The sequence below is a fragment of the Barbatula barbatula genome (assembly GCF_947034865.1).
Source record: "Barbatula barbatula genome assembly, chromosome: 1".
Classification (NCBI taxonomy): domain Eukaryota; kingdom Metazoa; phylum Chordata; class Actinopteri; order Cypriniformes; family Nemacheilidae; genus Barbatula; species Barbatula barbatula.
This window is the reverse complement of record NC_136766.1, coordinates 7,484,207-7,507,023: the sequence shown is the minus strand read 5'-3', so window position 1 is coordinate 7,507,023 and position 22,817 is coordinate 7,484,207. Positions and strand designations below refer to the sequence as shown.

General features: G+C 39.4%; 2 protein-coding genes across 2 annotated transcripts; both read left to right on the top strand.

Annotated features, from left to right (window-relative positions):
* The first annotated feature begins 10,762 nt into the window (after positions 1 to 10,762).
* Positions 10,763 to 14,440, top strand: fgf3 (fibroblast growth factor 3). The gene is made up of 3 exons (XM_079449027.1): positions 10,763 to 11,510; positions 12,666 to 12,769; positions 13,144 to 14,440. Exons 1-3 carry the CDS (start codon positions 11,234 to 11,236, stop codon positions 13,531 to 13,533), a joined length of 771 nt encoding a protein of 256 aa, XP_079305153.1. The 5' UTR covers positions 10,763 to 11,233; the 3' UTR covers positions 13,534 to 14,440.
* A 4,456-nt stretch (positions 14,441 to 18,896) lies between these two features.
* Positions 18,897 to 22,054, top strand: fgf4 (fibroblast growth factor 4). The gene is made up of 3 exons (XM_079448895.1): positions 18,897 to 19,581; positions 20,540 to 20,643; positions 21,281 to 22,054. Exons 1-3 carry the CDS (start codon positions 19,275 to 19,277, stop codon positions 21,455 to 21,457), a joined length of 588 nt encoding a protein of 195 aa, XP_079305021.1. The 5' UTR covers positions 18,897 to 19,274; the 3' UTR covers positions 21,458 to 22,054.
* Positions 22,055 to 22,817: the final 763 nt, after the last annotated feature.

The window sequence follows — 22,817 nt, the reverse complement described above, 5'->3', positions numbered from 1 at the left end:
ATAGCTTTCAGTTTTTGTTCTGTTTCAACCATGTCAGCCATTGATGTCCCACCCAAACCTTTTTTTCTCTTTCCCCTTTTGATTCCTTTTTCATCCAGCACTACCTGCATGAAGCTATGTAAAGAGAAGGACCAGAGGGAGGGAACACAGCGCTGACACATAAAACCCGCATTTCTCAGTTTTCAAATGTCTCATTGAGACTCTCGCAGGCTTTGATATTTTAAGTAGGTATCACAACAAAGGGGAAACAAATGGCTGGAAAGGTAATGCAGAATATTAAGGCAGCTAATGGCCCTGGCCCTCTAGAGCCGAGCTGGCCCAAAAGGAAAGGCCTGTCCCACGAGTCCTATTCGGTTTCTGAGGGGCGGGCCCACCTGCCTGGCTGCTCCCTGTTATACTGCCCTCTGCATAGCAATCACTTCGGACATTTTGGTCCTTTTTTACTATAGGGCCACAAAATGACTAAAGTATACCAACAGAGTACGGTATAGATTTACCGCAATACAGCTCATGAGATGTGCTTTATTTGAGATGTGCCCTCCGGGTATGGTGTCAAAGTAATATAATTGTATCACCAGAAACAGATTTGATTCGGGTTATCTAATGACCTTCCTCGACTATGTACACGCAAATATAAAAAAAGTTTTTTCAAAGTCTTAATTTGCCTCTTAGTATGAAGAAGCCCAGTCTTTGCCCTGTTGTTCTCTTTACCCAGGACAAATATTTTGCTACACAAAGTAATATATTACCGAAATACACATAGACCTCTATACTTGATAGTATCCAAAGTGGCTTACAGTGCATTCAAGATTTATATTTCCATCTGTATGTGTTGAACTGAATCCACAACCTTTGACCAACTGAACAACAGGAATATAGATCTCAACTCTAAACCCACTGTAAACACTAACGCGTATCGCGCTGCATTGGTAACACAAGAGACAGAGTTATAACACCTCTTTGCGCATTCATCAGCACGATTCAGGACATAAAAATTCAGAGCCGAGAACAGTTTGTAATAGTGTAGTGTCGAACCAGGCTCACATGGAAACATAACTGTAACCGTTTCAGAGTGTGCTTAGAACGGTTTGGCGCGATGGTAGAAAAACGCTTCTTTGGACCACTTCTTCAATGCAAGCCTATGGGAACTTTTCATCTATTTGCCTGCGTCAGAAATCCTACATCTGACAGGTAACGAACCTGATAACTTACTTTGAGCAACAGAAATAGTGATTTTTGTGTTAACAAACACCCCAAATTTGATCACAAAGGCTCTCTCGAATGATTTGACAAATACTTAAGTAGACGTAGAGGTCCAGTGTGTAATTTTTGGGATGATCTATTGATAGAAATGCAATATAATATACATAGCTATGCATTCAGAGGTGTATAAAGACTTAACATAATGAAGCTAGTTATGTTTATTACCTTAGAATGAGCTATTTCCATCTACATACACCGCGGGTCCCCTTGCATGTAATTCCCCATGTTCTGTCAGCCGTCTTTCGAAAGGGAGGGGTGGAGAGAGCGGTTGGTTGCAATTCGCAACCTTGACGATAGATTTCACTGACTGGACCTTTAAATGAATAGTTCACCCAAAAATGTTATTTATTTCATCACCCTCATGTCTTTCCAAACCTGTCAGTAGAACAAAAAAAAACATTTTGAAGACATTTCACAAAGTGAACAATATTGAACACAATTGTATCAAAGATGTTTCTCACAGAGACATTTCTCAAAATATATTTTGTGTTCCACGGAAGAAATAGTCATTTACAGTTTTTGAATGACATGATGGTGAATGCATGATGACAGAATTTATATGCAAACTATCCCCTGTAAAAAAGTGCTACTTTCTATTTCTTCTCATTATGGCCAATGAGAACCTATCAATGCATTAAAAAGCTATATTTTGTTATTTTTTCTCTTTCTAATCATCTGGTTCTAATCTAGTTGGCCAGCATAACCATAGTGTTAACCAGCACCACATAGCTGGTGGTTTGGTCAACAAACGTAATCATTAAGCTGGTTAACCAAGGTAAGTAGCCAACCACCATTACATGCTGAGAACACTATGTCATTTTACATTTTTCAGAGTCGTTAAGGACACACACATCACTATGGTGCCACGTTGGACCTTTGAAGGCCACGTCTGAATTTTTCTGTCTCCTACTGCCCTCAATGTAACATCATTATAATAGTTACTAGCCGAATGGCACCAGTTCCCAGAGACACTAATCAACACAAGACAAACACAGATGATGGCCCCTGCCGGTAAAAGCCCCCTTCACGGAGGTGTAGAAGGAGCGCCGAGCTCAGTTTGATATGGGAATAGAGTCTTCAAACAGGATGTCCTGGACTTTATTGGGGTATGCTAAGCATTACAGCATCACACTTCCTCACTGGGAGTTTGAAAAAGGGATTAGATGCATGTGCCTCATTGAACAAGAGCTCTGCTTTTCATTATCTAACCCCACCACCCAGCATCATCCACCCCAGCAACTCAACTCATTTCTGTCTGTGAAAAAAAGCATTCCACATATGTGTGTGTGTTGGTGACTGTGTGCAAGAGGGCCTGTTTTGGTGAGATGGGGGAGGGGTCATAGAAGTCTGGTTTTGGTTTATATACTTTTTCCGAAAGCAAATGTGCGACGTTGACGCCAGAGACGTCTAATTGTCGGTTTACTCGAAAATTAGACACAATTTAATAAAATTGCTATTTTTCTTTGGGAAACTTTACACACTAATACCATTGTATCACAGAGAGTCTTGTGGAAAACAATTTCTTTCCCAAAGAGGACAAAGCATGTGAAATCAGTCTCAACAAATACGCCACCGGAGAGTCTTTTGAAGTCTATACTGGGGGAAAACTGACACTGTGTATATAGTGTACGGCATAAGAGATGCACCCAGATGAGCATTCAAAACAGCACTTTCGTGTAGGGCTACCAGGATAAGACACGAGGCTTACAAGTTGTTGTGGCAATGAAGGAAAAATAGAGTATTGTGCTGAAAGTAAGAGCCAGTCTCATACCATACAAAGGCTGCATCCCAGGCTCTATTTTTGGGGTGAACCAACAACACTTAACCCTTCACCTCTGCTGATGTCGACAACGGTTCCCTGCCTCCTCCCAGTCTCAGTGTCACGCAAAGCGGAAAAGAGCAATAAGTAAAGGCTCCTCCAACATGTCGGCCACTACGTCCGTCTCGATCGCATCAAACTCCGCCGTTACTGCGCTGTCACGTTGAATTACTCACAAAACCATACACCTCAGTCAATATGGAGGAATTACCCGTTTTTTTGGTCACCAACAATTATCGAGAGCGGGGCTTGGAAAACATTAGCATTCCTGTGGTTACACTGCACACAGTTCAATACCATTTCCAAAGTCATTACAAGGACTTGAAAAATATAAGTTTGCTAGGAATTGCACGTTTATTGAAAAGATGTCCATTTTTAAATTAGACATTGAACGACTAACTTCTGAAATCTAATTCAAAATGGGTGGATTCTAAGTTGCACAAACACATACTCTAGGGTTACCACCCAGCATGTCAAAGGTATCAGAGGATTTTTAAACCCCCCCTCGCCCCGAAACAGGAGAGCAAGGCCACTGGCCTCTAGCTTTACAGTCTACAGCTCCATAACACCTGTTCTTAGTCCAACTGACAAACAATTGTGTCATTATGCACTGCCCAAAAAGACAGCTTGACTGCTTCCCCTCTACAGCCAGCTCCCATGCCCTCAGATCCACTCGGACCATAGTGAGGTGACTCCGGGAGCCTTTACCAACTTCGGTTGTTTATGTAGTCGGATCAAAAGCGGCAAGAGCTGTGAAGAGAAGCAGAATGTAACACATTTAAATCTACTTTAGAAATTACTTATTTAGTTGAGAAAGTACTTGCCATAAATACAGACTGAAGAGTTGGCATCACATTGCAAAAGTGAATTAAAATAAAAAAAATTGTTCATCCATGTTAGCCATCTGTTCTACTGTATATGCCAATGGGCACATCAATTTAAGATTATAATAAATTATATCACAAAGCTATGCAAAACATAATGCACTACACTTGGTCACATCTGGTTTTAGATATTCACCTCTAATATTAAAAGACTTTTGATACGTCCCACTTAAACTTTCCGTTACAACAGGAAATACATTCACATAAGGAAGACAACTATGATTGTCAAATTCAACGATCACAAACAAATAATCCAAATGCATCCTAATATCGTTTTACGCAGTCCACGTTGCATCCAATGATTTATATATAATAAATAATAAAGAGATTGTTAACCCAACAATAAAATGTATGCCGTTGTATGTTCATCTTCATGTGGTTCAAAACCTGTATGACTTTCTTTCTACTGTGAAACACTAAAGAAGATATTTTGAGAAATGTCTTACTGTGTCCATATAATGGAAGTCAATGGGGTCTAGTGTTGTTGGGTTACCAGTGTTCTTCAAAATATTTTCTTTTGTGTCCTGCAGAAGAAAGAAAGTCACAGGTTTGGAATGACATGAGGATGAGTAAATGAAAAAAGTTAATTGCTAAAGCAAATTGGATCGCACAAATGAAAGTGACAACACCCGTAATGTAACAAGGACTTGATGACTCGATTTGGCCAATGAATTAATAAGTTATTGCAGTGGCATTAGCCATTCTTACGGTTTTGACAAGAGCTTGTGTCTCCTACAAGAGTTCTACAGTAGGTCAAGTCTTTGTTAAAAGTGAATTCAATGTTAATCCTAATCCCCTCTTCAAAGCCAGCATTCAGACCAGTATGGAGACAAAACGGTGTGCTGCTGTTGCCCCACACTATGCGTCTGTATAGAATGCATTTAGTATTGCAACAAGCGATTCATCATCCCATCCAGAAGTTTATTTTTAGAACTATTAGATAAATCTACATGCAATACAATTCTAAACCTACACGAAATGTCCCTTAAAAAACCTTGTTAGGAATGATTTTCATTATCAGTAAAATATATATTTTTTATATTCAAATATGTGACTCTGTCTCTGACATACAGGCTAAAGTCTCATAATCTAATATGGATCAAAGTTTGATTGCAGTCATTAATTTAACTTCTATTTCAATCTTTGACATGGCCTTACTCATTCAATATTAATGATATAAAGATTATATTTTCAGAAAATATCTTTGCATTATGTAGGATGATTTTATGTAGAAAAGGTTAAACCACAGAAACAATGACTTTGTGGTGTTTTCAAAGGCCGGTTGACACATTTGATTCCATATATGGTTTACATCCATATATGTAAAACATTATTAACAAGAATGCCAAAAAGATTGGCTGACAACGCTGAATAAATGCTTCTTAAATGTTTAAAAAGCACTGCCGTGGATAGTATTTCAGCACTTTAGTGGTTAAATAACTTGCAAGGCTTCCTGCCAGTTGCAACAGCAAATATTCGATACCTATCCATATATACAGATCAGAAAATGTTAAAAGAGAAGAAGATAAAGAGTTTACACGCCTCACATCTGCTGAACGCAAAGCAGTATATCCAGTTTCACGGTCATTACCGAGAGCCACATTCAGCCTGAGCTACAGTGCTTCATGATGTCATAATGGATGGATGAAGAGTGTAGAGGTCTCATTCCTGGTTGAGGTTTAGAGGTTGTGTAAAACTGTGATTTGTCACCCATGTGTGGACAGATTCTGGGAACTGATGTGCAGAAATATCCAACCACCAGTCAATCACTCTTACCACCTCAATACCCAACAAATACATGAGTCTGGATCTGACCCCTGGCACGGTGTTAGTTTGGCCCAAATTTGCAATACAACCTCCAAATGAACCAGAGCACTTTGCTTTTAACATCACGGTTTGGCAGTATGCGTATCCAGTTTGACCTCCCATAGGAATTTTACAAATGAGATCTCTTCAATATCTCGGTTGTTTCTCTTTAAACAAGTATGAAATGTAGATCAAATGTAAGTCCTTTGCTTCTCATAAAAGCAGTACCAAGACACCTAAAGGCAATAATAAATGTGATATTTCACAGAAAAGTTCTCATCAAATAATGAACATAATGATAAATGTATAGCTAATGTATGACAATAACTTTTTCATTAGCATTTCAGGCAAAACACAAAAAAAGTTGATCCGAAGAGATATCTATTAATACTCCTAAGAGCTCTTAAGACTCCTTAAATATCAACCTTTGAGCAATAGCATTTTTCTCTGAGTTTGTATATTTATAAACATCATCAATTTCATTAAGGGGAGGGTCTCTGACTTCGTAACTTCATATATCTTATTGCATCACTTCTATGGCACTGAATGTTGACATCAGACAAACTAAATATATGTTTTGCGGTCCATGTAACACCACAGCCCTGACAGAAAACATTAACATACCGGGGACATGTTGGCTTTTAGACCACTGAAAGACATCAGCAAACAACACGATGGTGATAAGTGCTATAAGCACGGGATTCTGTCAGCGCCCCAATTTCGCACAGGCAGCACTCAGTCTTTCTCCAGCAGGTGGAAACCAGAGAAAAAATGATATTAAATAAAAAGACGGTTCTTTTGCCCATCCTGTTTCGCTGTTACTTACTAGAACAAAAATGGAACTGGCAACCGTAATGAAAACACAATGACATTTGGTTGTAAGCCTTAGTGTTGCGTGTTGATTCTTGGGGTGATGGGTGTACTGTGGAGACACGTGGCCCTCTTTGGGTCACCGTGGGCTCTGTCATCGCACATGCTGGACTGCTCACTTCTGTTAGTACAAGTGGAAAGACAGGATCTGTTGCTAATCACAACACTATTAGAATTGGGTGGGAAATGATGCTGTGTCTCTTTCGCCCCTTTGACCTCTTTTAGAGAATCAAGCAAAACAGGTAGATTAGGGAAATGGGGTAATATTTTGTCTTCTATAATTAAGAAAAGAAACAAATGTGGCTTTATGACATGACAAACCAAGCTAGAATTTGGTAAAGTTAACACAGACTTTCTGGCACAGCCTGCCTGTCACCCAAGGGAATTGAACCGCCGTCCCAAATTGTCCCAGATTAACCTAAATGACCTAATGATCTATTTCTGTCTTACTTTATCAGTGTCATTCCATTAAGGTTTAAATGTATGGTTGTAGGAGCTGTCATTCTGAATCTGAGACAAAATATGATGAACAATTCTTATAAACATCACCTTCCCCTCTCGGAAGAATGCAAATGGTTGAATGTAAAATGCACATTTGACATTACATTGCAAATACACCTGAATACTAACAACAAGATGGAAGACCTCCACACCGAAGGGAGGCGATAATATATATGTTGTGTTGCGGACCTGTTCTTTTTGTGTGTGCGCGCACAAATATTTAAGGAGGTATAGAGTAGAACAAAAGGAGTTTGAAAGTAAAAGCTCAGAGAGGGTCCATATAAATGTTGCCATGAAGTTTTGAAAAGGAGAAATGGGAACAATGCAGTTTGCAGCAAACACTCCTCTGCCATCCATCTTTTACACAATCAACATGGCCCTTTCACATGCACCAGCCCCTGCTGGGGACCCCATCCCCTCTGTCAATGGCCTTATATTTAAGGGAAATTAGGTGACATTGAGTTTCAAATGAGTCATCGACAGCTGCTTCGTCACTGTCGCTATGAGCAGTGTGCCGTTCACCAACTGTTTTCCTGCGGCACTGGAGAGACGGTACTGTACTGAAGAATGTAACACATATACTGACTGACAATTGACTCACTTTTACTTTAGGCGGCATAAAGATACAACACGCCATTGCTTTGGATAGACTAGGCACATTTGTATCTTTTGGTAAATGTGTTGATTGTTACTGCTGTTCGGTTTTCGTCGCACTCGCCCCCTCGCACCCCAAGCGCTCAGTGTGATAACCATTGATGCCTTATACAGTTACAGGTCACCACAATCATTTACTGTTGGAAGGTGCAGAGAAATCCAGCGTCCTCCCAAAAGGTATTTGAGACCTGCAGCTAAGAATCAAAGGGCTGCAGAGGTATAAGAAAGACCTATCTGGTTTCAAGAAGAAGTGTGGGAGAGGAATAGGGAGAGTGTGAGAGAGAAATTAAAATGGAGAGAGGGACAGAGAGAGAGGGAGAGATAAAGCGCTGCTGGCAAATCACATTGAGATTTATGAAATGCTGTAGATGATGTACGTCTCTAGGGGACTGAAATCTGTATTAAGGGTGTTGCGGTAAAAACTGTTGAAAGTAAACACAATCGTCCTTTGGCGTGTTCAACCCTGACAGATAAATTGGACGTGTCTACATCACAGAAATCAATCCAACACTTTTGACATCTCACAGGCTATATGAAATGGAAAAGGTGCAATGAGGCAGTACGGCCAACATTTACGAACTCTCTTCCAAACGCATTTTATAAACCTCTGTGTCCAACGTTCTGCCAAATGCCGATAGGTTGAGCCAGCTGTGGGCATGACGTGGGGGTTTCGCTGAGGGCTTTCTGGCAAAAGATAATAAAATGTACACACAAAAATGGTTAGAATACTCCAACATATATTCACAAAATTGCTTTGTACTAAAAGGGCATTTAAAGAGGTTAGCATTTTTCCGAACCAATCTGAGGTAATGAGGTATGAGAATGAAGTGGTTGCCAATTTGTTTGCAGTGCATTGGGACTGTATGGGAGTTCTTTCTAAGCGCCTGACAAGCAGGTGAGATCAAAGTGAACCTGGACAAAAGGAGCTCAACAGTGATTTGTCAGGGGACGAGAGGCATTCCCGTCTGGCTCTGGCCAGGCCCTCAGATCACTAGCGCAAGAAAAAAAACGATTTCATGAGAAAAAGTACAGCAGAAAAGGTTCAGAGGTCAGCTTGGTTGTCTGGATTGACATACCCCGCTTTCTGCAAAGTAGCTAGAAACAAACTAGTTACCGTTAGGCATTGTTAAATATAAGGGAAGTGGTGTATAACGCATGAAGTTTCTTCAATAATGTTTGGTTAAGAAATATTGTTGAATTGGGTCCTTGAGCGGTCTATATCATAAATAAAAACCTGGAAAGCAATTATTTACATTGATAATCTAGACTAATTTGTTTAAACCGAAATTATGTTTTCAGGAACGTTATATAATTAAATCAACTTGACTTCATTAAGTTATGCCAACAAATGTCATTTTAATAGTTAGTTCAAGAGCACTTTTACAGGACTAGATTTAACATGTTTAAGTTATAATGCTGTATTTTATTGAAGGGTTGCCACATCAATGCATTTGTGGAAATTGCTAAATAATATTAAATAACATATACAAAATATTTTTAAAAACTCTTGATGAAAAAGAGAGAGAAAACTGCACCACGACATACAATATGATGTAACCTGTAAAAAGTTGGGATGAAAAGTACATTTGTATCTTTTACCAAAGTCAACAGTAGCTTAATTTATGTAACCCGGGTAAGGTGATTGATGAGCTCAAGATACTGAAAACAGACTTTAAATCGTACAATTTAACCAGTTTGAAAATAATCGGCAACATCCTGAGCGACCCCCCCCCCCCCCCGTCTTCCTCTCCCTCTCTGATTATCACTACTGCGCTTTATAGGCTGCTGTGGTCCGTAATTAAAGTACTTCCAGAAAGAAACAGCCGACTACATGCATCATGCAGAAATGCAACCCGCCTCCGTCAGGATGAAACACAAATAAAAGAGCGTCTCTGAGAATTACTGGTCACCAAAGCATCGCACGACGCAGCCTACATCAGTGGCACGAACCTCTGTCTAGTAGTCTGACACACACCGTGCCTGCAGCGCGACAAATTATTATTACAATCCGCCACCTGATTGAAAACTGCGTGACAAACAGGTCGCCAAGCGATGCGTGGAGAAAAGATGAAAATAAAGGGTGGCTTCCCACGAGGTTTTCAAACGTGGGGTTGATGGCTGGTGTTGCGCCAAAGGGCAGGGAGATTTGTAGATGATGGTGCTAATTACGAGAATGGTAACCATAATGCGAACAAGATGGAAGCAATTTTTAGGCAGAAGTCATTTGCGTGTTACTCTTCCACTCGTAGCTGCAACACTGCAGGAGAAGTTTCAGTTGCTGCAGGGCTGCTCAAGTCATGTCATTTTCATTATTGATAAATAGCTCGATTAGGACGAAGGGAATTTGTAATTAAAACGTGCTTTAGAGAGAGTGTGGTATGTTTGTTAAAAAAACAGTAGCGGGATTTCTTTGTAACTGCGAAATGATATGCTCCAATATGGATTGTCATTACAAGGAAACCACAACCGTTTCGGTTTCAAGACCAGATACAGGTATAAAAAAAATCAAATGTTGGAGAAAAGGGTTTGCCAGACGTACTGCGTTACGCTTTTAAAGATAATTTATTTCTGTTAGCATATAGTTCATTTAATACGCAAAAATAAAAAATAAATAGCTGACATATTTCTATATATAAACGAAATGCATGAGTCAGCTTCTAAATATGTAACATAGGAGCCGTTTCTATAACCTAAAAATATTAGCTGTCTGTCACTATTTCACTTTTAAGCAGATCGTTTAAAGCCACGTGTGTGAATGTTATCATCACTGTTGAAATTTTCTAACAGCAACGAAAACAAAATTGATAGTGCCTCACACACCAGCCAATGCTCATGCTTACCACAGCCTATAATTTTCGGATAGCCTATATATTTGAGCTTTTGGATCTTTCAAAAGAAAAAAAAACTCTCCCCTTCGATGTCTCTCTCTTTGTGATGCAGTTTTCCGCTGTAAGCCACCGTGTGTAGTGCTGTGTAATTTTATCCACACTGCAACCTCTTGGTTCACACAAGACTGATACCTTGCCTCCTCTTTTCCTTTGTATCAATTGGTTGGGGTCGGGCTATTGTGCATGGCTCTTTTATTTCTGTGCACACTGTCGATCAGCGAAATCTCACGATAGCCTCCATGTGAAACCGACTGGCTTTTTTCTCCTCCTCGGTCAGATAGCCTACAGTCTGCTTGGAGAACAGAGAGGAACCCATGCGCGCACCGACGAGGCGAACTCATGCTGTTGTCACGCAGCCGGCTCTAACGGATGACCGAGGCTTTTTCCCTAGCACGAAAACTTAAGAGAGGAATAGTTCTTTTTATTTTTTATTTTCAGTTAACCGGATCACTGCTTTGCGGCTCTGACAAATGATACGATTTTAATGGGACCCGAGTGCCAGCTATTTCTATTCCAGCGAGATTTTGCCGACATCCCGCCATGCCACAATGGTTATAATTCTGCTCTTGTTGTTACTGAGCTTCTTGGATCCGAGTTGGCAGGACTCTCTGACTTCGAGGCAATCCAGGACCCCAAAGGCACCTTGTGCCAGGGGCCAGGCGTGTGACCCAAGGCAGCGGCGAGATGCTGGTGGACGCGGCGGGGTTTACGAGCACCTCGGGGGAGCTCCGAGACGCAGAAAACTTTACTGCGCCACAAAATATCATTTGCAAATTCATCCTAACGGAAAAATAGACGGATCTCTTGAAGAAAGCAATCCTTTCAGTGAGTATATATTTTTACTTTTTTATATTTGTGAATGCCAACTTTTGTACGGTATGACTGCATCGACTATTTTACATCAGAAAAACATAAAGCGCTGACAAGAGTCGGGATACAAATGCGACTGTGGCATTACGCATTTAAGAACTAACACTTCGCAAGTGTTTTTCTTCTGTGAAATGGAGGAACAGAAATGCAATTTTAATCTGCATTCTTACACATGAAGATAGAGGCATTGACCAGAACTTACATTCACGGACCGTTATAGTTAAGGAGTAGCTCATGCAGTGCAGCTTGTAAATATTTGTCACCATGTTCTCACGTTTGCTAAAAATGGATGGAAAAGTCAGAAAATAAAAAACACGAAATATGTTATTTGCTGACTCAACTCAAACTGTTAATGTAATGCTTGCATTGTAACTCAAGTGGACACGATTGTCTACACCCCTTATAATCTTAAATGATCTTTCTTTAAATTATCAAGTCTTAGTTTTCCAATTAGTTAAATCCGAGTGGCCATAGACATTACCATATGAAAACAGGATTGAACAGACAATTTAACATAATGACTTAAACAACGGATGTGTTTATCCAACGTAAAAGGATGATTATTCGAAACAGAAGAATAAGGATAGCCATTAATCAGTGGCAAAAAGGGGAAGAATAAACATCCTCCTTAAGAGGTGTTTAGTGTCTGTATATCTAACCTGACAGAGTTTGTCCTAGATTGTGACTCAATCAACGTAAAACCCTATATGTGGCATCATTTAAAATGGGTCCAAATGGAAAGAAGATTGATTCCTAATTATTTAATAATTATAATATGTTAAATTACAGGGCATGTTGTTTTATGAAGACCTTTACCTACTTAAATCAATTTATATTAATCCTCATCATAAAAACAATACGAAGAATATGAATAATAATGTTTTATGTTAATACCTCGCCATTCGTGAGAGGTTTGTGAAAATTAGATGTATTCTTTTTTGTTATTATTATTAATAATGACAATAATCATAAAATAATAAGAAGAATATCTGAAAATATATTTTAATTGGTGATTTATTTAGATTTTCATTTTCACCCACGTATATATTTTTACAAGCGTTTTGTCATTAGCCAACTACATGCGCAATAATTGTTGCACTTTTTTTCTAGGTATACTCGAGATCACAGCTGTTGATGTTGGCGTGGTAGCGATCAAGGGTCTGTTTTCAGGAAGATACCTTGCTATGAATGAAAAAGGACGTCTGTATGCCTCGGTAAGCGTTATGTCACATGAAAATCAAGTAGCTGAGTTTGTGCTGGCGGTAGGATCAGATAACACGCAAGGCTATTTGAGACTGTTGCCACATGGTGGTGGTTCAGCATGCCCACATGATGCTTAATTACGGAGTTTGTTTCTCAGTGGGAACCTTGTCACTAAAATGTATGCTCACAAGAGAGTGACAATCTCTTCCAAGGATATGTCCTTATTTTTGGCAGGTCATTCGGAGGGTTTAAAATGTGTTGATGTGAATTATTGTCAAATATTATGGTCACTTTGTAATAGGTCTAACATGTCCTAACTATAACTAAACAGTCACCCAACTAATTGACCAATTACCCTCTAACACATGTTTTTTCAACCTTCCAGGGAGTCTTCAACCATGAATGTGAGTTTGTCGAACGTATTCATGAACTAGGCTACAACACCTATGCATCACGGCACCATGCTACCACCCAGGCACCACCTGCAGGGTCCAGCGCCGGGGCGGGCAAACGCCGTGCCAGTTCTAAGAGGCAGTGGTATGTGTCCATTAATGGAAAGGGCCGGCCTAGGAGGGGCTTTAAAACAAGGAGCACAGATAAAGCTTCCCTCTTCCTGCCCCGTGTTTTGGGCAACAAGGACCATGAGTTAGTGCGCAAGCTCAGAGAGAGTCAGCGGCATCAGACAGGTGCCCATAAAGTCCCCGTGGGCCGGGCAGAGCGCAGGAGACGACGACACAGGGACTCTAAGAGCCACAGCAGAAGGGCTGATATTTAACACTTTCATCTTATACAGATGGAGAGAGCCAATGCAAGAACTCGAACTGAGAGTTAGAAAGAGCAAAAAAAGGTCAGATGGAACACAATTGTTCGGAGAGCACAACTTACAAGAAAACCTGGAGAGATATGCTACCATTTCTGGCAAAAAGGACTATAGCATCAAGATAGAAATGATGTTCTCTCACTTGTAAAGCGCAGCCTCTGAGATACAAAAAAGACACTTGTTTATGTTTATGTGACCAAATTAACACTACTGAAAGTTTTGTCATTTGCGTGTTCACGTCACTACTTTTTGTGTAAAGGACGTGTGACTATATTGTATATAGTTGTATATTTCTTTTATATGAGCAAAATAACAAAGTAAATGTTTGTAACCATAAATTAGGATGCTGGACAAGTGCTTGACATTGCCAATGTGTGTGTTATGTTATTTGACTCTGGTGGTGTACAAACAAGCACTTTTTCCTTATTGAAGTATAAAGTAGAGAACACATAAAACAAATTTACTTACATGTGATAGGCTACTGTTCTTAAACTACAATCAGGAGTACTTTGTATATTACTAATGTAATACATATTTATTTTGTTTATGTGTAATCTAATTTATTGATGGCATAATTTCTACACTTTCAAGTATCAATGACTTTTCTCCAAAAAGCTAAAACTGTCATCTTTAATATTCCAAGTGGACAACTGGTCCAACAAAAATAGACTCTTTGGATTCAAATTATGTTTCAGTTTTTTCTTTTTTAATACTCATGTGAGAAATTATGACATCAGGCCTGAAACAGTTCTGATAAATGTCATTTGTATTGAACACTGTAAGCAAAGTAATGCATATAAAAGGCATTTTCAACACTGTAAGCTGAAAATCTGGAGGAATGTCACCAATAAATGATTTGAAAATGATTATTATAAGGATTGTTTTACTTAAGCCAAGACAACCAATGATGAATTAGTGTGCTTAAATGCTGGATATATCTTAAGCAACTACTCTTATCATTTCTTTCACACGTTAATATTATTCTGCAGATAAAAAACCAAAATATTTATTTTTCATTTATATAATATGACAATTATTAAAGCTTTGACAATCAAAGAGATTAATGTTGGCAAATAGTCATTCGGTTCCACGTTGCAGTTATATTCAGACAAACTGTGAAAGTGATCGCATAATTATCGAAGTCTCTCGGCGGTCCATCTAAAAGGGAGTCCCTCTTGGGACCACCCCCTCCTTCTCTTTAAACTGCCTCAAGTGACATCATCTGGGAAAAGAAATGAAACATATTTAAAAAGAAAGCAATGACTGCATTATAAAATGTACGCATATAAAACCGAATCTTCGTTTTTTTAATCGTACCTATCATAACACGACTAAATTATTGAAGCAAGAACAGAGAGAGGTGCGCTTTTGAAATCTATAGGAGGAAAAGAACGTGTTATTCAATACTTCGCAGGTTTGAGAGCTTCCTGGCGGTCACAAAGGCATTTCTCTGGGGGGACCTGGGAAGCCATGTCGCTTGAGAGCCTGCGATCTGAAAATAATGTGACTTAGAAATTGTAACGCGTTGTATAGTTTATGAATGCCAAACTCTAATATTACTCAACAGTAATGCAGCACTCGAGATTAATGGCATTATTTGAATAACCCTTTGTGCTCACCGCCTGGTAGACTACCTTATTTTTTCACATAGCCATTCGAAATATGCATACACTCCACTATAATCGCGCATCAAAACAGTGCTTCCTTTTAAGATTAATTGACGGACGCATTGTTATAATAATTGCTCCAAATAATAGAAATCAAAATACAAAATGAAGGCTATAATCGCACGTAATGCACAGAAACGCTCCTTATGTTACCCAAGGAAATGTATGTTTAACCTGCGCGCAAAGCTTGTCTTGTTCTTTGGTCCTTGTTCTAAGTACCTATTCAGGCACACGACGCCCCTATTAGTTCAGTGGCATATAACAAGTAAACAGAGACCCAGGGGTTAGGGTTCAACGTCCAGATCGAGCGACTTCTGATGACCTGCCTTCAACAATGACGCGTCTGCCGCCATGTCAAGGGGATATGAGCGCTCATTAAGGCTGCCAAGAAACTCTTCAGCATCGGGTTTCTAACAAATACAAACTTCGATTATTTAATTTGAATACAGACATGTCTGCAAGCGCCCAAAACAAGAAACATAACGAAAATTATCTTTGAACAATAACTGAAACAGATTTTAAGCCTTTTGACAGGTGAATTACTTAACGAGTGGTTTTCTCAGAACTTACTTAAAGCCCCTCGCTTGTAAAAACTGCTCCAATTAAAACCACTGAGATTCAGCCCTTTATTCTTCTCTGGCCTGAGGGCCTCAAAGGGTTGTTCCTCGTGCCCATCTAATTTGTATCGTCAGGAATTCCTCAAGTATTGACCCAGCAAAGCCTGGGGGGCTTTGTTCGTACAGACAGGCCTCCTACTGGCCATCTTTGTAGACCTTGTAGAGTCGCTGACCTCTGCACTAACATCACACAATATTGCTTCCAGCTTTGCCGTTTTTGTAAGGGAAACCTTTAGGAACGACTGATAACCATATATGGAAAAAATTAGACAAGATGTGGAATTTATAAGAGTATATAACTAACTGACCACCAAATGGTCAACCAAATGTTGCAATGCATGAGTTTTCATGATAAAGCTGAGAAAATCTATTAAAAACACGCAATTTAGTAATAGCTCATCAAAATAAAATCATCTAAAATAGAAATTTTCTCTTCCTTTATTTAGTGTCAAAATGTTATACAGATTTGTCTTTATTTAGTAATTTCCATTATTAATCAAATCTTAAATGCTTTATTGTGCAAGATAAGATTAGACTACATAAAACTAGACCACACTTAAGAATGGGACTTGAGGCTTAACGTCATTTCATTTTTAAGGGATCAAAAGTAGTTATGCAATTTCCAAGACCATCCTATAGAGGGAAGCACTGACTTCTAACGAGTCTCCGTGAATTGAACAGAACATTACCATAGGGTTGTCAGAGCCACTCGTCTCAGCAATAAATCTAAAACTTGACTGTCGCCTCGTGGGTTTTATAGCAATGTCTTTACAAGCAATTTGCTTTTTGGACACACATGTGCTGTGACAGGGCTAAATTGAGGGAAAGACTTTCCAAACAATTAATCCGTAAAACAAATGCAGCCTAAGTTGTGATAACTTCTGTGTATTTCTTTGAGATATAAAAGTTAAACCTAGTAAATAAATATCACTAATTCATTTCATGCGTTGGAAAACAGAATAGGTCAAAGATATTTCATGTCATTTAACAACAAATGTGAACCATGTTTTATTGTTTTAACAAGAAAACAACTCATAAGCCTACCTTTATATTCAGTAACTAAAAATGTTAGGGGTTAGGCCTGTATTTCAGCAAAATCATCCAGTCGCTTCGCCAGCATACCTGTAGCCTAATTATATTAATGTAAATATTATAGTTGCCAATAGAGACACCATGAAAAGAATAACCTAAAATATGTGTGTAAACCATTTCCCTAAACAGTTGAGGATATTAAAATAGGCGGAACCCAGGCCATCGAGCGCGACTGCAGCACCATGGAGAGCGGCTGAGCGCCCCGTTAATATAAAATTCAATTCATTCCTCTTGGCCTGTCATTAAACTGAGCATCAGTTGGGTGCTTGTTCCGTAAAAATGAGCTGTTTGTGTTAATCGAGATGCATGCGTTTACAAGCAGTCCACTGGTTGTTGGTCCTTTATCAGTTAAATTAACCCAATTGCAACTATACGCTATCCAATACGTCCTAAAATAATTCTGGTTTACATTTTCAACAAAGACAGTTTTTTTTCTCATTATAATTTAACAATGACTATTTGCAAAGTGCCTGTGCTTTCAGCATGTAAACCTATACAAATCCAGCCCACACTCTTAGATCCAGTGAACCGCTTGACAAACGACCAATTCCTGTGTGCACGATTACTGAACCGTCAGAACTGGAATGGAAGGGATCGCCTAGCTACAGGATGAGCAATTTGGGTAACAGGTTCATGGGGTGTCCTCTCTCCTTTGAAGTGAGAAGACGGACAGACAGAAGTTAGACGAGTAATTCGATTAATATTATAAAATGTTCTGTTTAAAGAAACACATCCATAAGTGATGTAAATTCAAGTTTTAATCAAAACGATTTTGGGACTTTGACACAGATCGCAAATGTTGCTTTTCCATATTCCATATGCTTTTTAAAATCTAAATTACGTTTCTTTAATTTTAGACTAAATATGTTAACAAATTATGTAAATTTAGTAACCATTTACATAGAGAAATGCTAGTTAGAACGTCTGGATTTAAGAACGCTTTTCTCCTAAAACAGATGTGTAATTAAGTCCTCAATTTGCTCCAATTTAGTAAATACACCCTCAACTGTCGCTAAAGACCGAGCATGGCAGGCGGTGAGTTGGAGAGGTGTTTTCCAAGGATGATTTCCAAGCACTTAGAATCTTGTGAGGTGTAAAGAAGGAAAACTAGATGTAGTCCTTTTAATGTTGATAAGTGTCTTTACCATCCCCGTTGCCTTTCCGTTTTACGTCGCATCCTCGACACAAGCAGCAGGGAGCAGGCACCCGGGGCCGCGGAGAAAGCTTGACTCACAGTGTGATGTTTCCAGCGGTTTACATTTTTCTCCCCCACAATGCAATGACGCACGACCTCCACTCCTGTACACTCGTAAGAAGTCCGCTACTGAATTGGCAGGCTGGATGATCTCAAAGCATTTACGTTGTCAGTTGAACATCCAAGGCTTACACACTACAGTGCGATGTGATATACTTCAGCAAACTAACAATCATCATGCCATTTTGAGTATAATCTCAATTTTTATAGATATACCTCTCGAATTCCTAGTTTTTTCACATAAGCTAATGTTGTTGCGGAGAACATGCTGCCTTTTCTTTTTAAACCCCTCTTCAATTAATATTCGCAATTCGTTGAACTCGCCTTTTGTTGTTTTCCTGTTATTGTTCATTCATAGACCTGTCTCCTGTCCTACAGTTTGTTAACTTTGCGATTTCCTATTTTACATCCTCCCATACATAAATTATTTTATTTCTGTCCGATTATGAAGGAAGCTTTACACAAAGAAATGGCAACCATGGCCAGTCTATTTCTGAGCATTTAGCAGCCCCTGCGCTGATCGGAGATTGATAAGGGCATTATTCGCTTAGACGATACTCTTATAATATCAACGAATGTTGTTTAAATGTTGTGGGGGATCAGTCATGACGTTTGTCGCACCATCTCCCTCTCACACGCGCGCACACAGGCGTGCACTGCCCCACGGCATGGACGTGCGCACATTATAAGGAATCAGTGTGTTCGGAGTGGCGCAGTGGTGCATGGTGCTCCGTCATGCACTAGGTAGTGTGTGATGTAATTTCACAGCAGATATAAATATCGTCGACAAGGGAAAAGAAGCATGGCTGAGCGGGGCTAGCATTCACGGTTAACATTTTTAAACTTTTGGGAAAAAGAAAAACAGCTTGGACACTAGTCTGAAGTGTGGTCTCTAGAGAAGAAACCCACTGAGCGCAACTTAATGCAGCTCACTGGGGCTGACAGTAGCTCTGTCCGCGCGTAAGCTATTTTGGCATTTGTGCGTCTATTCGGCTGACGGCATAAATATAGAGAAAGCCGGTATTTTTAGTCTTCAACTCCTTCAGACACTCACCCGTGTCCATAATGGTCAGAAGGATGAGTATTCACTCGGCCCTCTTACCAATACTGGTGTTGGGACTTATGACAAGCTCAGTGCGCTGTGCTCCGCTGCCCGGCAGGCAGAGCGGCCCCGTGGAGCGACGCTGGGAGACACTCTACTCTCGTTCCTTAGCTCGAATCCCTGGGGAAAAGAGAGATATCAACCGGGACAATGATTATCTCACGGGCATTAAAAGACTGCGGCGTCTCTACTGCAATGTTGGCATTGGGTTTCATCTCCAAGTATTACCGGACGGTAGAATTACCGGCGTGCACAGCGAAAACCGCCACAGTAAGATTTTTTCATTTAACCTTGCATGTTGAGTATATTTAAAAAACGAATTAAGAAACACAATTTAGCCTAAACAATCAGTGAACTGTAAAAATATTTATGTTGTTATTAGTATTTGCATAACCTATCCATTATGTTGACAAGTATGGATAAATAATTGTGTTAATGACATCGGAATTGCAAACAGCCTACATCATTCCGTTCTGGAAACAGCAACAATGCAAAGCCTGCTGTGAAGACTTTTCATTTACATTTCTCCGATCAAGGCAGGTGTAGTGCATGAGCCAGCATCTGGCATCCTGTATTACGCACGCAACAGGTCTCAGTAACAAGAGCAGGCTCGGAACCGAGCCAAAATCCCATGCCTAAAGTTAGGAGTGAGATAAACTCATCCTTTACGGTACATTAAAGATTTGGCAGTGCGTTAAATTTTCAGTCTATCCCAGACAAATGCTTATATCAGGCAAGCGTTTTAAATGTCTATTTCCATTGACGCGCTGTTTTAAAACTATAGAGAAAGTACTGGGGCAGTTTATTTGTTTGTTGATATTCCATTTCCTTTAGCAGTTAGAAGAAACATATTTTGATAATACACGACCGAACTTATAAACGCTTTATTAGAGAGGACTAAATGTAAAACACAATATCAAGCAGTAATGAAAAAATTAAAAACCAAAAAAGAACAATTTGCTAGTTTTTTATTTATTTTTCGAATAGGTTTTGAAAATATAAAAGGATGAATTAAAATACTGATGGTTAGCTTAAATAAATAAAACATTAAAGAATAAATACAATGGGAAATTTGCGGAGGGTGTCATTTACTTGAAAAAGGATGCTCGGGCAAGCTGAACGTAAACACTTAGAATTTTTAGAAAGCCAGTCATCATTGGGAGTTGCCTGACAGAGCTAAAGATATAAGCCAAACAAGGTCGTTTATTTCTTTTGTTGTGTGTTTCAGGTCTTCTTGAGATATCTCCGGTGGAGAGGGGAGTTGTGACACTGTTTGGCGTCCGGAGCAGGCTATTCGTGGCAATGAACAGCAAAGGGAAGCTTTACGGATCTGTGAGTGCATGAAATGATTTACAACACGTTTCCGCCTGTGAATGTTCTTATCAGAGCTCGATGACAAATAACCCTGTACTTGAGATGTACCCCCCGCCGCTTCCCACAGTCTCCGACAGCGTAATATTGTTGGCCTCAGCTATGGCGTGTATCCAGTGCCTAGTGGTGTTTTCATTGTGGGCCGGACAAATCTAGGAACCGTAGCGGAATAGATCATTGAGACTACGCATTCCATTCTTAGCATTGCCAGCCAACACATGCACCTACTGTCCTTCCAATATACAGATGAACTGGACAAAGAGGACCACCCAAACTTTATGCTGGTGCCCTCCTTAATTCCTTTACGCACAGACAAACCAAACCCCAGAAAGCATCTTCATTTATCTAAACATCACACTACGCGTCATTTGACTATCGATTTCATTTTAACCCGATCTGAGATGGGTTTAAAGTTCTCAAATAAAAAGTTTTACGGCAGACCTTTATTATCATTGTTTTTAATAAATTCGATCAACGCCAATGATTTGGCATACTGTAGCTGCCTCCATTTATTACGCTCTTAAAGGAAATTGCTAAATCAACGAAAATAAATGTCTAATGAAATAGTAGCATAATTGCTGTTTTCCTTTCTGTTTAGGCGCAGTTCACGAACGAGTGCAAATTCAAAGAAAAGCTCCTTGCAAACAATTACAACGCGTACGAATCGATGGCACATCCTGGGATGTACATTGGACTGAGCAAGACTGGCAAAACAAAAAAAGGAAATCGAGTAACAACGGCCATGACGGTGACACATTTCTTGCCTAGAATTTGAGCCCATTTGGAGGGGCACAAATCTCCGAACGAGCTGGGGAAACTCCGGGACGATGCACTTTCTACAGAAGTTACATATGAGGTTGTGTGTATCGTGTCATGTATGTATATATTAGACTATTTATAACTGTTGTTTTTTATTTCATATCAACGTCCTCTTCACCGAGATGGAAAAAACAATTAATTTATTTGTTATTAATTTATCCTCGTTGCTGCTACCACGTGTTTCTATACAAGTGAAATTCCTCCGATATGTTCAATATGTTTTTGCACTGTTCGTGTTGTTCTAAAACGAGCGTTTTGGAGAGGTGACATTTGTCCCTCATTGAAAAGAAATATAAAAAGTCTTAGGTCAACTCGTTAAGGTGTATCAACCCCCATAGTATTAGCACTGGAGCAATTGTCCAATGTCTGGGCTCCTTTGTGCAGAGCTCGGGCCTAACTGAAGCAGTATCAGCTTACTCTAGCTTACTGAAGTTCTACCCCTTCAAATCTGTTTTTAGCTATGCTGGGGGGGTTGAACTTTGAACTTATCCGCAGTCAATCTCTGTCACATCTCCAGGGCTCCGTATAGAGACAGATGATTTCTTGAACATACAGAAAAGAATTTAAAAATTAAAAGGCATGACTGTGCGCTGCAATGCAGGCAATGCAGATCCTGAACCCCAAGTCCCTTTAAAAAGACATACTTTACAATCCCCAAGTTCAAATAAGTCGTTAACTGCATGCGTCAGGGGATATCAGTCATGTCGAATATCAGTGTTCTTCTACATTGTGGCAACACAAAAACAAAGACAGAACAGTGTTGCGGTTTGCGAGCAAACGTAGAGTTCACGTAAAAGAAAAATGCCACAGCCTCACACAGTGAGTTTTATTGCTCATATTCTACCTCATGCAGTTTCCAACTGATAGTTTCCAACTCAGCTGACACCGAAGATTTAGCTCGAAGTTCTTCTTTTCTGAGGCTACTGACACTCTGTGAAGTTCTGGCGGCCACTGCGTCCTAGTTACGCCTTACCACGTTTGAGCTATCTTTACCCTGTGATTTACTTTTAGAAAGGATAATCATGTTGGAAATATTTGTAGACAGCTGTTACACTATACTATATGCTCAACCAGTAACCCTATATTTTTCTTTATATATTTTGTAAATATCATGTGGTGCAAAACTGATAAGCTGCTTTTAAATCTGGTATATCATGTCGGTAAAATAAATATTAAAATATACATTCATGCAGGGAAAATAAGCCTTCCACATTAAACTTCAAATATATATATATATTTATATGTATATATATATATATATTAGATATTATCTTTAAAAGCATTCCTTATTGTCATCATCTTGGGAAGAGGACTGT

What these genes read in the sequence shown, in the direction of transcription:
- fgf3 (XM_079449027.1), top strand. Translation starts at nt 11,234, where the DNA reads ATGGTTATAATTCTGCTCTTGTTGTTACTGAGCTTCTTGGATCCGAGT. An exon ending in TGAAGAAAGCAATCCTTTCA is followed by an intron (nt 11,511 to 12,665) that starts GTGAGTATATAT and finishes CTTTTTTTCTAG; the next exon opens with GTATACTCGAGATCACAGCT. An exon ending in AAGGACGTCTGTATGCCTCG is followed by an intron (nt 12,770 to 13,143) that starts GTAAGCGTTATG and finishes TCAACCTTCCAG; the next exon opens with GGAGTCTTCAACCATGAATG.
- fgf4 (XM_079448895.1), top strand. Translation starts at nt 19,275, where the DNA reads ATGGTCAGAAGGATGAGTATTCACTCGGCCCTCTTACCAATACTGGTG. An exon ending in GCACAGCGAAAACCGCCACA is followed by an intron (nt 19,582 to 20,539) that starts GTAAGATTTTTT and finishes TGTGTGTTTCAG; the next exon opens with GTCTTCTTGAGATATCTCCG. An exon ending in AAGGGAAGCTTTACGGATCT is followed by an intron (nt 20,644 to 21,280) that starts GTGAGTGCATGA and finishes CTTTCTGTTTAG; the next exon opens with GCGCAGTTCACGAACGAGTG.